This window comes from Triticum dicoccoides, chromosome 6B (genome assembly GCF_002162155.2).
Source record: "Triticum dicoccoides isolate Atlit2015 ecotype Zavitan chromosome 6B, WEW_v2.0, whole genome shotgun sequence".
NCBI classification, from domain to species: Eukaryota; Viridiplantae; Streptophyta; class Magnoliopsida; order Poales; family Poaceae; genus Triticum; species Triticum dicoccoides.
The window spans coordinates 239,681,580-239,694,314 of record NC_041391.1 but is presented as its reverse complement, the minus strand read 5'-3'; the positions used below and the strand labels follow the sequence as shown (position 1 = coordinate 239,694,314).

Below are 12,735 nucleotides of genomic sequence, written 5' to 3'. Positions count from 1 at the left end.
TCCGAAAATCATCGGGTCTTTAGGGCCATCCGGAGTCTCACGTGGAGCCATGTCTGATCAATGCATATATGTCTAATTTCATTGTTTCGTGGCAACGCACTGCCATTAATGTGTGTATAAAGTACTCTAAAATATCAGTGTAAAGATAACATGGGGATATGGAGAACATTTAACATTCCAACTTAAAATAAGAGATAAAAGCTTTTCTGAATACTGTTTTCTTTTCAATTGAATTTTGAATAAGTGCTCGTAGCAAATTGAGATGCACATTTAGCATCATTTTGGGAGGCCTTATTTGATTTACAGGATTTGCATAGGAATTTTACAGGATCGACACCCTCTAGAATTTTCCCTTAAATTGTTGTTTGATTTGCACTTTCGCAGGATTGCATTCCTCAGAAACCAATCCTATAGGAACTTCTTAGTTCATTTCCACAGGAGAAGCATGACGTTGAACTTCATGGAAAAAATCCTCTCCTCTCTTTTGCTACACAACGTAGGATTTCAGTGGACAATACATCCTATTCCTGTACGTTTTCTATTCCTACGCTTCCTAAACCCTGTGGATCAAAGGAACCCTCATGTGATATACACACAGCACACAAAACGTAATTGCATAGTATAACTCGCAAATACAAACACCTCGGTAGAAATGTCAGATTATTCTGCCGTATTCCGTAACTGGTGTGGTTCAAAACTCGAGCAACATAAAGTACAAAAACGTTGCCGAGCGACACAAAGCCCAAGCATCGTGTCCTAATCTTTCATGCCAAGTTTGACAGATTGTCCGACTTGGGTACAAAATTCTACCGTCTGGGAGCCCCTCTTGCTCCAGTTATTGGACAGGAAAAAGATGGGAAAATGAGGCTAAACGTGCCTAATTTATGTCGTCGAATTATTAACATCAAAGGCCACTCGAGTTGTAAGACGAAGAACTGGTGTAGCTTCAAGCCGCAGCCTTCTTGCAGTGGTTCTCCAGCCACTCCATGGTTACACTCTTCGGTCTTTCAAGCGGTAGGCCAAGGGCACGGTCCCAGATGAGCTGTGTAACAAATAATTTGATCAAGATTAGCAGATGGAAAACCAAACAAAGAAGCATCTGGAAATTGAAGGGGAGGGCAAACCTGAGATCCAATTCCTATGCTCCTTGAGACACCGAACAAGACAGTGTAATACCTAAAGATCAGACAAGGCATACCCGTTACTAATGCTGAACTAGATTTTCTATTGTACTGTACGTTAAACATATGGCTAGTGAATTGATAATTTAAGCAAGAGAAATTAATATACCGTGCTTCAGTTAATCCGAAGTGGTTGAGCAACACTCCACTGTGAGCATCGACATTGGGCCATGGGTTTTTCACCTGAAAATGCATAGAAGAAAGATTGTGTCCATACCTAGAAAGCTGAAATTAAAGGAGTAATTGTGATTAATCTGGAAACTCGTTACCTTGCCTAACTCAGTGAGGATCGGAGGCACAACTTCATACAACTTGGAGACCTGAAAGGGAACAATAATATATCCCACTGAGACTGTTGAAACTGAAGAGAAACCATGCAGTTAGATCAAGGATTTTAACTAACCAGTTGGAAAAGTGGGTCCTCTGGTAAATATTTCAACGCAAACTCCCTTTGGCACGAGTATCGTGGATCTGTATTACGAAGAACTCCATGACCATAGCCAGGAACAACCTGTGAACGCAACCGGAAGTAATTTAGACCTTTATTTTTAAGTTCAAATGAAGAAAAGTAAAATAAACGAAGAAAGATCAACAGAGAAAAATCATTTTCATAACCAGCCCAGGAGAAAGGAGGATCCAATAGAAGGCAACTATCCTAGATCTATTGTTCAGCATTCAACTAGAATAGTTTAGCAATGCAAACTTCCCATAAACTCATAAGCAATAGTGTTTGCTCATTGAATAGATGTAACTCGTTCTGAGATAAGCTACCTTTCCACTCTTCAGTGTCTTCCATACATATTCCTTAAGTTGGTCGGTTGTAATGTTACTCCCGGTTTCTTCCATTACAGATTTGATCCATAGCAACACTTCCTGCAGTATATGGTGACTATTGTCAGTTCATGCACATCCAAACAGTAAATACACCATTTTAAAATAACAGGAACTTGTGTTTTCTTCTTCTTAACATCATATGCAAAAGCAAGTGGGTAAATAGCACCGCTACAAGGAGTTTTGCAATTTGTTAATATGAATTTATTACGGACAATTTGTTCCAGTAGATCCATTTAGCAAGCACAAGTTAAGCATGATATAGCAGAGAACATCCACTACACATAAAATCAAGCGTACCTGATTAGCCAGGCCGTGCAGTGGCCCAGCCAAACCGTTCAGTGCCGCTGCAAAAGAAAGGTAGGGATCTGACAGAGCACTTCCAACCTGTGATCGAATAAATACCGTTAGTTCTGGATAAACAACAGCTCAGTGGGCGTAGAGGATATAAATAGAAACAAGTAAAACAACCAAAGCACACTAAGCTAGTAGGAACATAAACAGCAACACAGAGAATTGAAAGGCTCTATATGGAACAGCAAAAACAGTCTCTAAATTAGCAGATTACAAAGCTGCTCCACTTCAAGTAGGCTACAACTTGATCTACTACAAGTTTGGAGGCAACCTTATACTTTTACATTTAGAACTATACTTCAAAAAGAGGGAGATCAATTCCACCCTTCTCTTTAAATGATCTCCTTTAAGCTAACCTATTACGACAATGTATTGTGTTTTCCAATGCCTCTCCAACACACACAGATCATAGATTTTCATTGCCTCAAAATACACATATTTTTTTCTAGACGAACAACACATAATCCAGAAGAAAGAAATAAACATGTACTTTTAACCATGACTATGCATTTAGAAGGAGTAAGGGTACCATCAGCAGATCCGTCAATACCACAACTTTGCGAAGAACTGAATTGAAACCATTGCTTCCAATTATACTCCTAGTTGCTAGTACAACACTACTATGTTTATCCTACAATTGGTGAAGCGACCCTCTCTAGTCACAAGTGTTTGCCTAGGAACCATGATAACTACTTTATCAGACATGCGTCATGGATGATAAATCACAATCACATTCAAGCAGCAGTGATGTATGATGCAACAGTGCATGCCAAACTGTAGTGTACATACGATACGCACAATGATGCAGCCAAATCAAATTTCTGTACTGCAGCCAGCAGTCATGCTTACAATGGTGGGAACACTAACAGGAAAAAATTCAAGATCGATGAAAGGAAGAAAATATTACCAGATGCCCTGTATGAGCACTGACATTCCCGCCTTCATGATCACTGCAAGAAAACAGGTAGTAGTATGAGGGAAAATCAACGTACATCCTTCAGAGATAAATATAGAAACATAAACAAGGATCGACGAAATTACGTGTGAATTGTTATGTATAGGCGCATCAACTCCAGCATTTTTGGGTCATCAAAACCAAGCATGTGTGAAAAATTCGCTGCGTAGTCCAGTGTATTATCAGCTGCAATAGCTTTCCCATCCTTGAAAATCCTTCAGAGGACCAGAGCAATAGGATTATTTCAATTGCAGTAGAAAAAATAATACCAAGTGTACTAATTAGGAAAAAACTTAATTGAGCAATAACATGCTCCAGTTAGTGTAGTACTCCCTCTGTAAACAAATATAAGAGCGTTTAGATCACTACGTTACTAAGGCCCCGTTCGTAATCTCTCTGCTCCTCCACTCCGCGGAGTTGGTGGAGCTCGGTCTTCGCAGCTCCGTTAAAGTGAGGTCCGCTCCGGGAGCAGAGTTAAGAGAGCGGAGAGGAACCGAACGCTCCCTAAACGTAGTGATCTAAACACTCTTATATTTGTTTACAGAGGGAGTACAAGACAGTGCATCTGATAGAAGAAAAGCTACCTCCGGTAAACATATGAAGCCACTTGTGGAAGCCGAGCAATCAAATTTAAGCAATCTTCGTATGTAGGCTCCCAGAACCTATGCAAAAAAAAGAACACCATAAATGACATGCAAGATCACCATTGAGCAGATGAATAAATTTCAAGGCATTAGAGCTCAAGAATACTTTGTTTTGGGCATTCCCTTGTCGTAAGCCTTTTGAAATTCACTCTCAACCTGAAATAGTGTTAAAATAGAACAGACCAAATTAACTCACTTGGGAGGTCTAAAAGAATTCTGCACACCTTCTGTAGTTTTGATTCTTATTTCTTTCTAATGGCACTTCCCAACTCAGTACACCCAATGCAATGTGTTCTTCATTTCAGAACGGTGATAATTAACAATAACATAAAATACAAAGGGCTTACTTGGAGTGCCATCACTCCTGTGGTAAACTGTGTCATTGGATGAGCAGTAACAGGGAGAGCATCTATCGCCTTGTAGACATAACCTGCATGCAAGTCAATAAGCCGCGTGAGAGTATATCACAATAGAGAAACAGAGCAAATATTTATAAGCAATGCAACTTTACAGAACAGTGTGTCAGTGTCCCTGCCACAAAAATTGTGAAATTGAATATATTCAAGAAACTCAAAACCAACATTTCAAGATTGAGTAACAAAAATCCAAGTTATTCTATCCAAGGAAAACACAAGTTGTCAATGCAGAACATCAATGGATCTGGAACAAATGAATATCTTGTATACTAACTTTTGACTGCTAAATTTCAGTGGAGTTAATAACAGCTTATACTTGCAAACTACTACTCCCTCCGTCCGAAAAAGCTTGTCTTTTGAATGGATGTATCTAGCACCAAGTTAATGCTAGATACATCCATTTGAGGGACAAGCTTGGGACAGGCTTTTTCGGACGGAGGGAGTACCAAACATCAAAAGAGTCAGCAACAGCTTATATTCAGATTCACAAAGAAAGTGGAAGTTCCCCCTCAGCTTTTCCCATTAAACTATACTATACCAGAAATTCAGGACGATGTTTATGTGTACTCACATAATAAAACTTGACTATTTGATAGCAACATGACTTCCTAATCTTTCTGGTCATCTATGACTACATATGAACTCTACAACACTGATACTGAGCAGGGGGGATAAGGGACCTGGAACAGTCGAACGGCTAAGCAACTCCTTTGATAGAGCATCAACTTGCTCCTTGGTTGGCACCTGAAACAAGCAATGACCAATCAGCGCACGCTAAACACTTAAAAGTTTACAAAATAGAGGGAGAACATGGCACACTCAAAATAGACGAAGTCCCATGTATAACAGGGAAGTCAACCAAGACGTTATGTCCTCTACTACATCAATGAACAAATTATACCTCCTATTTTCGAAGGAGCTATTTTCATAGACCACTAAACTAAAAAGGGGTACATGTTTCATAACAAGTCAAACCTTTCCGGTCAAAAGAAGCCAAAGGAGGCCCTCAGGTAAAGGTTCTCCATCTTTAACTGCAGCCGGCAGTACTTTCTGGCACTCTGGAATAGAGAGACCTCTAAATCGAATACCCTGAATAGAAAGCACATAAATTACAGGCATCAACAGAGATATACAGTGATGCATAAATTTAAATATCTCAAACCAAACTAAGAACTAATTCTATCAAAACTCTGCAATGAGGGAGGCATGCTCAAATATAAATCATAAGGGATTATGCTCTTGTCGTCAAGCAAGTTGATGTATAACGAATTAATCAAATTTAAACGTGAACATATATTTTAAACCACTGTGCTATAGTCAATTCTGGAAAGTGATACATATTTCAGCATACAGTGATAGATTAAGCTCAGCTTCGGCACAGAAACTTGACTGGAGATCTCAAGATAATTAAATAATATATTTTCTAACCCACAGAAAATTCCTAGATATACAAGCTAATATTTAATTTGTCTTATTATAGAACCCATAGCACTACAAAGGAGAGCAATAAAAGGATACCTCCTCCGGGTCAAGTAAAGATGTTTCCCAAAGCATTCCAGTCATCCCTCTCATCCCACCAAGGACCTGGAGAAAGACAAGCATTGTTCAGAATTAGGCCGGGCATAGAAACAGAGTTTTTAAAGAAAAATGTTACTAAATGTATACCATGTCCACAGTTATGTTTCCAAGCTGGACCTTTCCATGCTCTGACTTTAGTTTCTTCAAGCGGTCCTGTACCAAAATGCAATCGACATGAAAGAACTTCGAACCAACAGAATTATTCTTTCATGAAAACAAGTGGTTAGAGCGGTGAAGACGGACGAATCAAAGTAGCACCTCTGCAACACATGCTCTGAATATTCTGATTCTGTTTCTTTAAACTCAAGTGCAAAACTGAACTTTGTGAAACTAATAACACTAAGAGCATAATTGGCTAATCTTCTAATTTATTTTCATATCAGGAAGGTAACACAATCTAGTGCAACGCAGGCATAATATATTTGAAACAAGGTAAATTTTTTTGTTCCTAAAGGCGTTAAGGTATTAAATGATAGTTTGCAAACAATTATTATTTGTTAGCATGTTCCACCATGGCATTTGCGAATAAAAGGTGTTCTACACTATTTGGAAGCAGAAACTAAGCATGCTGTGACACAGAATCACATGAACTGACAGGGTTAACACTGGTTGAGCAAATAACAGGGGTTGGTGAAAAGAGAAGATAAGGAATCAGATGCCACGAATACTAACTTTACAAGAGAATGCACGAGTGAGCCACAAACCTGTTGCTCCGGAATCATTTCCTGCAGCTGGGACCTAAGATCCTGCATTTTCAGAAACACGGTCAGCGTCATGTTCAGAACAAATAAAAATCCCCCTCTCAAAAATCTAACCATCAAACAGCACCAGCAGTTTCCAATTCATGGTATCCTATACAAACTCAAGCACAGAACAGAACAGGGAGATTGTTGTCTTACGAGATCGGAAGCGCTCTGCATCTGCAGCCATCTCACACCACCAAGCGTGGTGGCATCCTGCCCCTGCCAACAAAAAAAATTCAGCATTAACAAACGCTTAGAGGGCGCATCCCCACCCAATGCAACCCGGGGGTTCTGACGGATTGACTCACCATACGGGATCGCAGCCTCGAGACCGCGGCGAGGCCCCGGAAGAACGCCATGGCCGGAGCACGCGACTACCACAGCTGCACAGAACACGAACAAGATTCCATCAGACCCTAGGACTTCACCGAACCAACCAAAAATCCAGCAAACGAACCAAAAAAAGAAAATCAGAGCGACCACGAGCACGCCCAGAAAACACATCATAGCATTGGCCCCTAAATTCCTCCAGAATCGAAAACAACAACGGGAAATCGCGCGGAAACGGAGCCGATCCAAAATTCCATCATCCATCAGAAAAAAACACAGGAAAAGCACGGAGCACCTCGCGGGTTCCTAATGGCCGTGCGTAAATTCGAAAAAAATCGAGGGATTGCAAGTAGCTGCGGCGCGGCGGATGGATCAGAAGCAACAGGCAGATCAAACGCGCAGAGGGACGCGGCGAATTCGACAGGGAAGTTTCGGAGTACGGGGAGGCTTACGCGTGGGGAAGGGGAAGGTGGGCGGATCGAGAGGGTCGGGGAGGAAGCGGCGAATGCTCGGAGAGGGACGGGAGCCAGCAATTTGGAGTTGCCTTCCCCTAATAAATCGCCGGCTCTTTTTCCTGTCCTTCCGCTGCGACCCCCCCGGGAATGTCTATTTTGCACTCCTCCGCACGTATCGGAACCGGGGATGTGTATTAACCGGTGAGTTTTTTTTTCTCTTTTTCTTTCTTCTAGTGAGTTGACAAAAAAAATTGCAGTACCATTCAACGAGAGGAAGACGAGTTTTATTTTCTGAAAGGAGGAGAGGAAGACGAGTTGGAAACAAGTGGAAGCTGAATTTTAGCTAGTATACTATCTCCGTCTTGAAATAAATGTTGTTGATTTAGTATAATTTTTATATTTATTTTTGAGTGGATTTATTAGGTTATACTAATAAATCAATGACACTTATTTTGAAACAAAAGAAGTAATATAATTTATTTATACACGGTAAGCAGCTTTGAACAAAATGTATTTGTCTATATCATCGCTAACCTCTCATGATCAGAAGCGTCCTTGACTTCCATAAAAAAACGTCCTTGACACTTTCCGAGCAATGATGTACCATCATTTATGTGTGACTAGTTTCCTAAGACCTGCATCCACATTTCATATTTTATTGGTCAATGATGCAGAAGAAGAGTATTCTTTTGAATGCACCTTTTGCCACCAAACAAAGGTTGAGCCACCATAACAGGGACCATTTGACCACGAGAATTTTTCCTTGGGGTTTGGTTATAGTACTGGTAGTTGCGTAAATACATGGAAGCTGCGGGGTGGAAAACATAATATTTGGTTATAGTAGTGTTTAAGAAAGATTTTAAAATCGGTTAGCAGAGACAGCAACCGAATGGGAACGGAAAAATTCTAGGCTTGCTCCGCAAGATGATCAGCAAACGCGCGACGTGCGCCGCGGCATCGTTTTGGGTAAAGCCCAACAGCAGTGTCTGATGATAGTTCTGTGGCCCACTAAATTGGCCTGGGCCTCTCGGGCCCTGGGCCCTATGCTTGCATACCTCTCACAAATCAGGGGCGTCCCCCCAAGACGACGAGAGGAAAAGAAGAGCGAGCGGCGGAGCAGCAGCCATGGCGACCACTCTCTCGTTATCTTCTCCCCTCTTCCTCGCCGCTCCGCCCAGAGGTACCCACCTACCTCCGATGACTCCCCTCTCACTGAAGTTCTTGCCGTCCGTCGTACCAACTCTGCCCGCGTAGTGATTCCAAGCTCAAAGCGGTGGCTTCTGTTTGGTTAGGCTGGATAGGGTTTGGGTAGGCCCTGTTTGCTTGGGCACACGCTGCTCATCTGAACTCACAGTAAATTGGAATCTAGTAGAAATGTTTGTTAATTTCGTTGCACAAATACCATGAATTCATGTCTTGCAATATTTGTTTCCTGAATGAATGAAGGCAGTCCAATGTGAGGCACATCCAGTGGCATGACCTTTTTTTTTCTTTTACATCTTCAGCTAGAGGAGGAGTGGTTTCAGCCGGTCCATCATGGAGCACTGCAGATCTTCCGTGCAAGGGACATTTTGCTGGTATGAGGAGACGTGGCCGGAAGCAACAACGAAGCACACCAATAGTATCTCTGGTTAGCTCACAAACATCTTTGTGAAGTACTACCTCTGTTCACATATATAAGACATTTTGGCAGTTCAATTTTGAACTGCCAAAACATCTTATATTTAGGAGCAGAGGATGTAGTTTACATTTCTCCGTAGTGTACTCTACTTTCAATCTTCTATTTGCATTAATCTGGTAACCTATGTTGTCCTCCCCTTCTTCGTAGTTTGGGAGAAAGACCGCGAAGAAGACCACCAGAGAAACGGTCGTCCCGGACCCAGACTACCGATTACCGATCGCTATACTTGGTGAGCTCCGGAGGTAGTAAGTGTATAGAACATCTCTGTTTTCTGGAAATGTACTTCTATGCCAAACTGAAAAAAGATATATGGTGTCTGTTAGCACGGTAATATGTCCATCCATTAACCGCTATTTTGTCGAAATACAGGGATATCTGGTGTGTTTGCATATGCAGACAATCTTCTTGCGGCTGCACCTGTAGGCCTACTGGGGCTGCTTCTCTTGTTTCAGGCCAGTCTACCCTGACTTGCTCTGCTTTTAGACTATCTGTTTGAGTTATAGCTGAAAAACATGTACGATTGTACTATATTCTATGAGTTTTTTGGTCTACAGTGCATATGTAACTAAACAGTGAAAAGTCATGGATCATCCATACTATCACAGTTCTCGAAAAAAAACTAGTATACTATCGCTGTCCGCGGAAAACACTCAAATCTATAAGTAACCTCATTTCAGCTCAAATCGGGTTATTCACTGAGAACATATTGAGCTCCACCATCATCAGATTGACACTGATTTTTCGTCCCTACTCAACATTGCCAACATATTCCACTGAAAGAAACCACTGTCAGAATTTGCTATTCATGCTGCTCTAAAAGCGAGGGGCAGTTATACTGATAAATCAGAGAAACTAACTTATCCTGGTCATTTCTTAGGTATGATTTATTTCTATGTTCATGCTGAAACTGATGTATTCACTTCTTTTTTTGCAGACTACTAGAGTTAGGTTCGTCTTTGATGATGATTCCCTGGTTAGTGCACTCTACTTTCCAGTGTAAACTAAATAAGTAGGACTATTTCAAACTACTTATGTGAATGTCTTCCAAAACTGGCTGCTCAATTATACTTAAGCACTTTGTCTATGTGACAGGAATATGCACAAAACATGTATAAAATTGTTGGTTGTAAGTCTGGAAAATGCTCACTGCAAAGCTAAGTAAATCTGTTATGTACAAGATGCCATTCTACTAGTCACTTGTTGGATATCGCGTTGGGTCTTAGTACTAGCTGAAGCATTAATATTTCTTCTTGAACGATGCTTCTCCTTTCCATAACATAAGGATTTCATTCTGGCAATACTCAGTTGTTGCAGATGATACTATACTATACATGTTTCTCATCTCAAACTTCATAAGTTTGTATTATATAGGAAGTGAAAGTGGGCAATCAGCTGCAGGAGTCAGGCGAAAACGTATTTGTTGGTGGCAAGAACCGTTGGAAGTAAGCATACTTCATATGCTCTGTACCAAGGACTGCACTGTCTTGTCCAGTTAATCTATCTTGTTGTGGTAAAAGCTTTACGGTATTTTCTAATGATTGCACGCGTTGCATAGGTACTCAACATTTGTGAACTGGGAACTATGGTGGCCGCAATTTCCTATCCTAGTGTACTTCAAAGAGACCCAAACAAAACCCGAAGGCCAAATTCATTTCTTCCCAGTGATTTTCGTAAGTCCACTGGTTAACCGTAAGCTCAGCAGCTTCATCCTTACATACTGGGTTTAATTCATTGTCGCAACACAGAACGGCCGACAACTCTATGATATCATGGTAGAGCGTGCTGGACCGTCGGAAACAAGTGGGCCTGGTCCTTGAGACAGACGACGAGTTGTGCTAAGTTCCAGGAGCCAAAATCAATGGTGTCTTCACTAAGCGTGTTAACAGCCCTTGAAAATCTCCATGCATGATTTGAAGAAAGTACTTGAATGTATGTATTCTGTGTTTTGAAATATAGTATCCTACTCCTTGAAAACAAAAGATGTACAATAAGCATGTTAAAGTTGATACGTGAGATAATGATGTAAGAGCATCTCCAATAGAGTTGGTAAACTCATGTCCAATCCCTACGAAGTGTTAGAGATATATTTGGGATACATGTATTTGGTAGTCTAGGATTTGTAATCCGTCTCCTGCCTTATCTCCAGGAGAGGCTTCTGTCCTTCAAGTCTTGTACTCAATATATACTCAGCCCTCGGGGCTCAGTAATACATCCATCATACTCCACCAATTCTCTCTCCCTCTTCATACTCATCTTTGGCGATCAAAGTCTGTATCAGTAAACCCAACCACTCCGTGCTGGAGAGCCTAACCGATCCAACCCTAGCCGCCGCCTGACACTTCCGCCCTGCGCGCCGTCCCCGGGGGCCTCGTCTACAAAGTGTCAAAGTGCCCAAAAAAGAAAATGCCCCAACGGCTTACATTACATGTCCCGTTTGCTACCCCTGTTTTCTTTAGGACATGGCCTAAAAATTATCTCTCATACTCATCTTTGGCGATCAAAGTCCGTATTAGTAAACCTAACCGCTCCGTGCTGGAGAGCCAATTGCAATGCCATCACCGCCTTTGAGGCGCCACGTCTAGCCCTCCTGCCGCCATTGGGGCCCTGAGGACGGCGCTGCCACGACACGTGCCAATGCCTTGGCCAAGGAGGAGTAGGCAACGCTTGCCAGGCCATTCCTACCTCAGAGGCCGAGGCACGAAAAAGGAATTTGATTGGGATTCCCCCTCTGATGAGCTCTTGGACAAGCAGGATGACTAGTTTAGCATCTGGAGAGTTTGAACTATCTATGTTAGTTTAGCATCGAGTTTGAACTAACTATGTTGGGTTATCGTGGACTTTATTTCATATTCGTGCCGTTCAGAACTACTATATTCGATTTCTGTAATGCATGTTCAAAGATATTTGAGCCATTTAATATGGTGAAACATGAAAATTCTTTGCCGTGGAGAAGCAAAGTACAAAGAGAGATTGAGGGAAGGTACGCATTAGGTAACCAAATTATAGGTCATCTGGTGGATAGAGTAAAATGATTCCTATAGTGTTCTTCTTCCTATAGTAAAAACTGCTTTTAGATCACCAAATTTACAAACTCTACTGGATATGCTCTAATGCAACCTCATCAACATGGTGTTTTTACTCACCCTTGCAAAACATTGTTGCGTTTATCTACACATATGCTTTGTTGAATCGTGTCATGTTTAATAGTCACTTCAAATTTTTGTTGGGAGAGGAAAGGGGTTTACATTCAGAAATGAACTCTTTGTGGTCATGCTTCACTGCATCGCCAAACCGCCAATACACAAACCCGATAAAAGCACTTGTGCCTGCGCCCACTAATGTAGTATTGCTTGTGGTAATGTGGAGGAAAAAGAAGAGAGTGCCAAGTGTTCTCAATGAAGATTGAACTTGTATAATAAAACAATGTTGTCAATGCACGACTTGTGTCAATCCTGTAACGAGGGTATATGTAATAAAAACGAGGGGGTGAGGGCAATAGAAGGGTCCCGCTAATGAGCTCCAACAAGACTAATGCGATCAGAGACACGATTTACCCTAGTTTACCCC

The 12,735-nt window shown here is 41.4% G+C and overlaps 2 protein-coding genes across 2 annotated transcripts; one reads left to right on the top strand and one right to left on the bottom strand.

Moving 5' to 3' along the window:
• Window positions 1–604: 604 nt before the first annotated feature.
• Window positions 605–7,610, bottom strand: LOC119320043 (citrate synthase 4, mitochondrial-like). The gene is made up of 20 exons (XM_037594190.1): window positions 7,485–7,610; window positions 7,011–7,085; window positions 6,859–6,921; window positions 6,664–6,705; window positions 6,047–6,112; window positions 5,900–5,965; window positions 5,357–5,470; window positions 5,062–5,125; window positions 4,313–4,395; window positions 4,072–4,121; window positions 3,906–3,983; window positions 3,408–3,536; window positions 3,274–3,316; window positions 2,313–2,399; window positions 1,953–2,054; window positions 1,585–1,692; window positions 1,451–1,501; window positions 1,291–1,364; window positions 1,125–1,176; window positions 605–1,042 (listed from the first exon to the last, which is right to left on the bottom strand). Exons 2-20 carry the CDS (start codon window positions 7,059–7,061, stop codon window positions 947–949), a joined length of 1,419 nt encoding a protein of 472 aa, XP_037450087.1. The 5' UTR covers window positions 7,062–7,085; window positions 7,485–7,610; the 3' UTR covers window positions 605–946.
• Window positions 7,611–8,552: 942 nt separating this feature from the next.
• Window positions 8,553–11,383, top strand: LOC119324256. The gene is made up of 8 exons (XM_037598019.1): window positions 8,553–8,667; window positions 8,993–9,117; window positions 9,316–9,397; window positions 9,538–9,620; window positions 10,103–10,141; window positions 10,540–10,610; window positions 10,724–10,838; window positions 10,914–11,383. Exons 1-8 carry the CDS (start codon window positions 8,613–8,615, stop codon window positions 10,983–10,985), a joined length of 642 nt encoding a protein of 213 aa, XP_037453916.1. The 5' UTR covers window positions 8,553–8,612; the 3' UTR covers window positions 10,986–11,383.
• The last annotated feature ends 1,352 nt before the right edge of the window (window positions 11,384–12,735 follow it).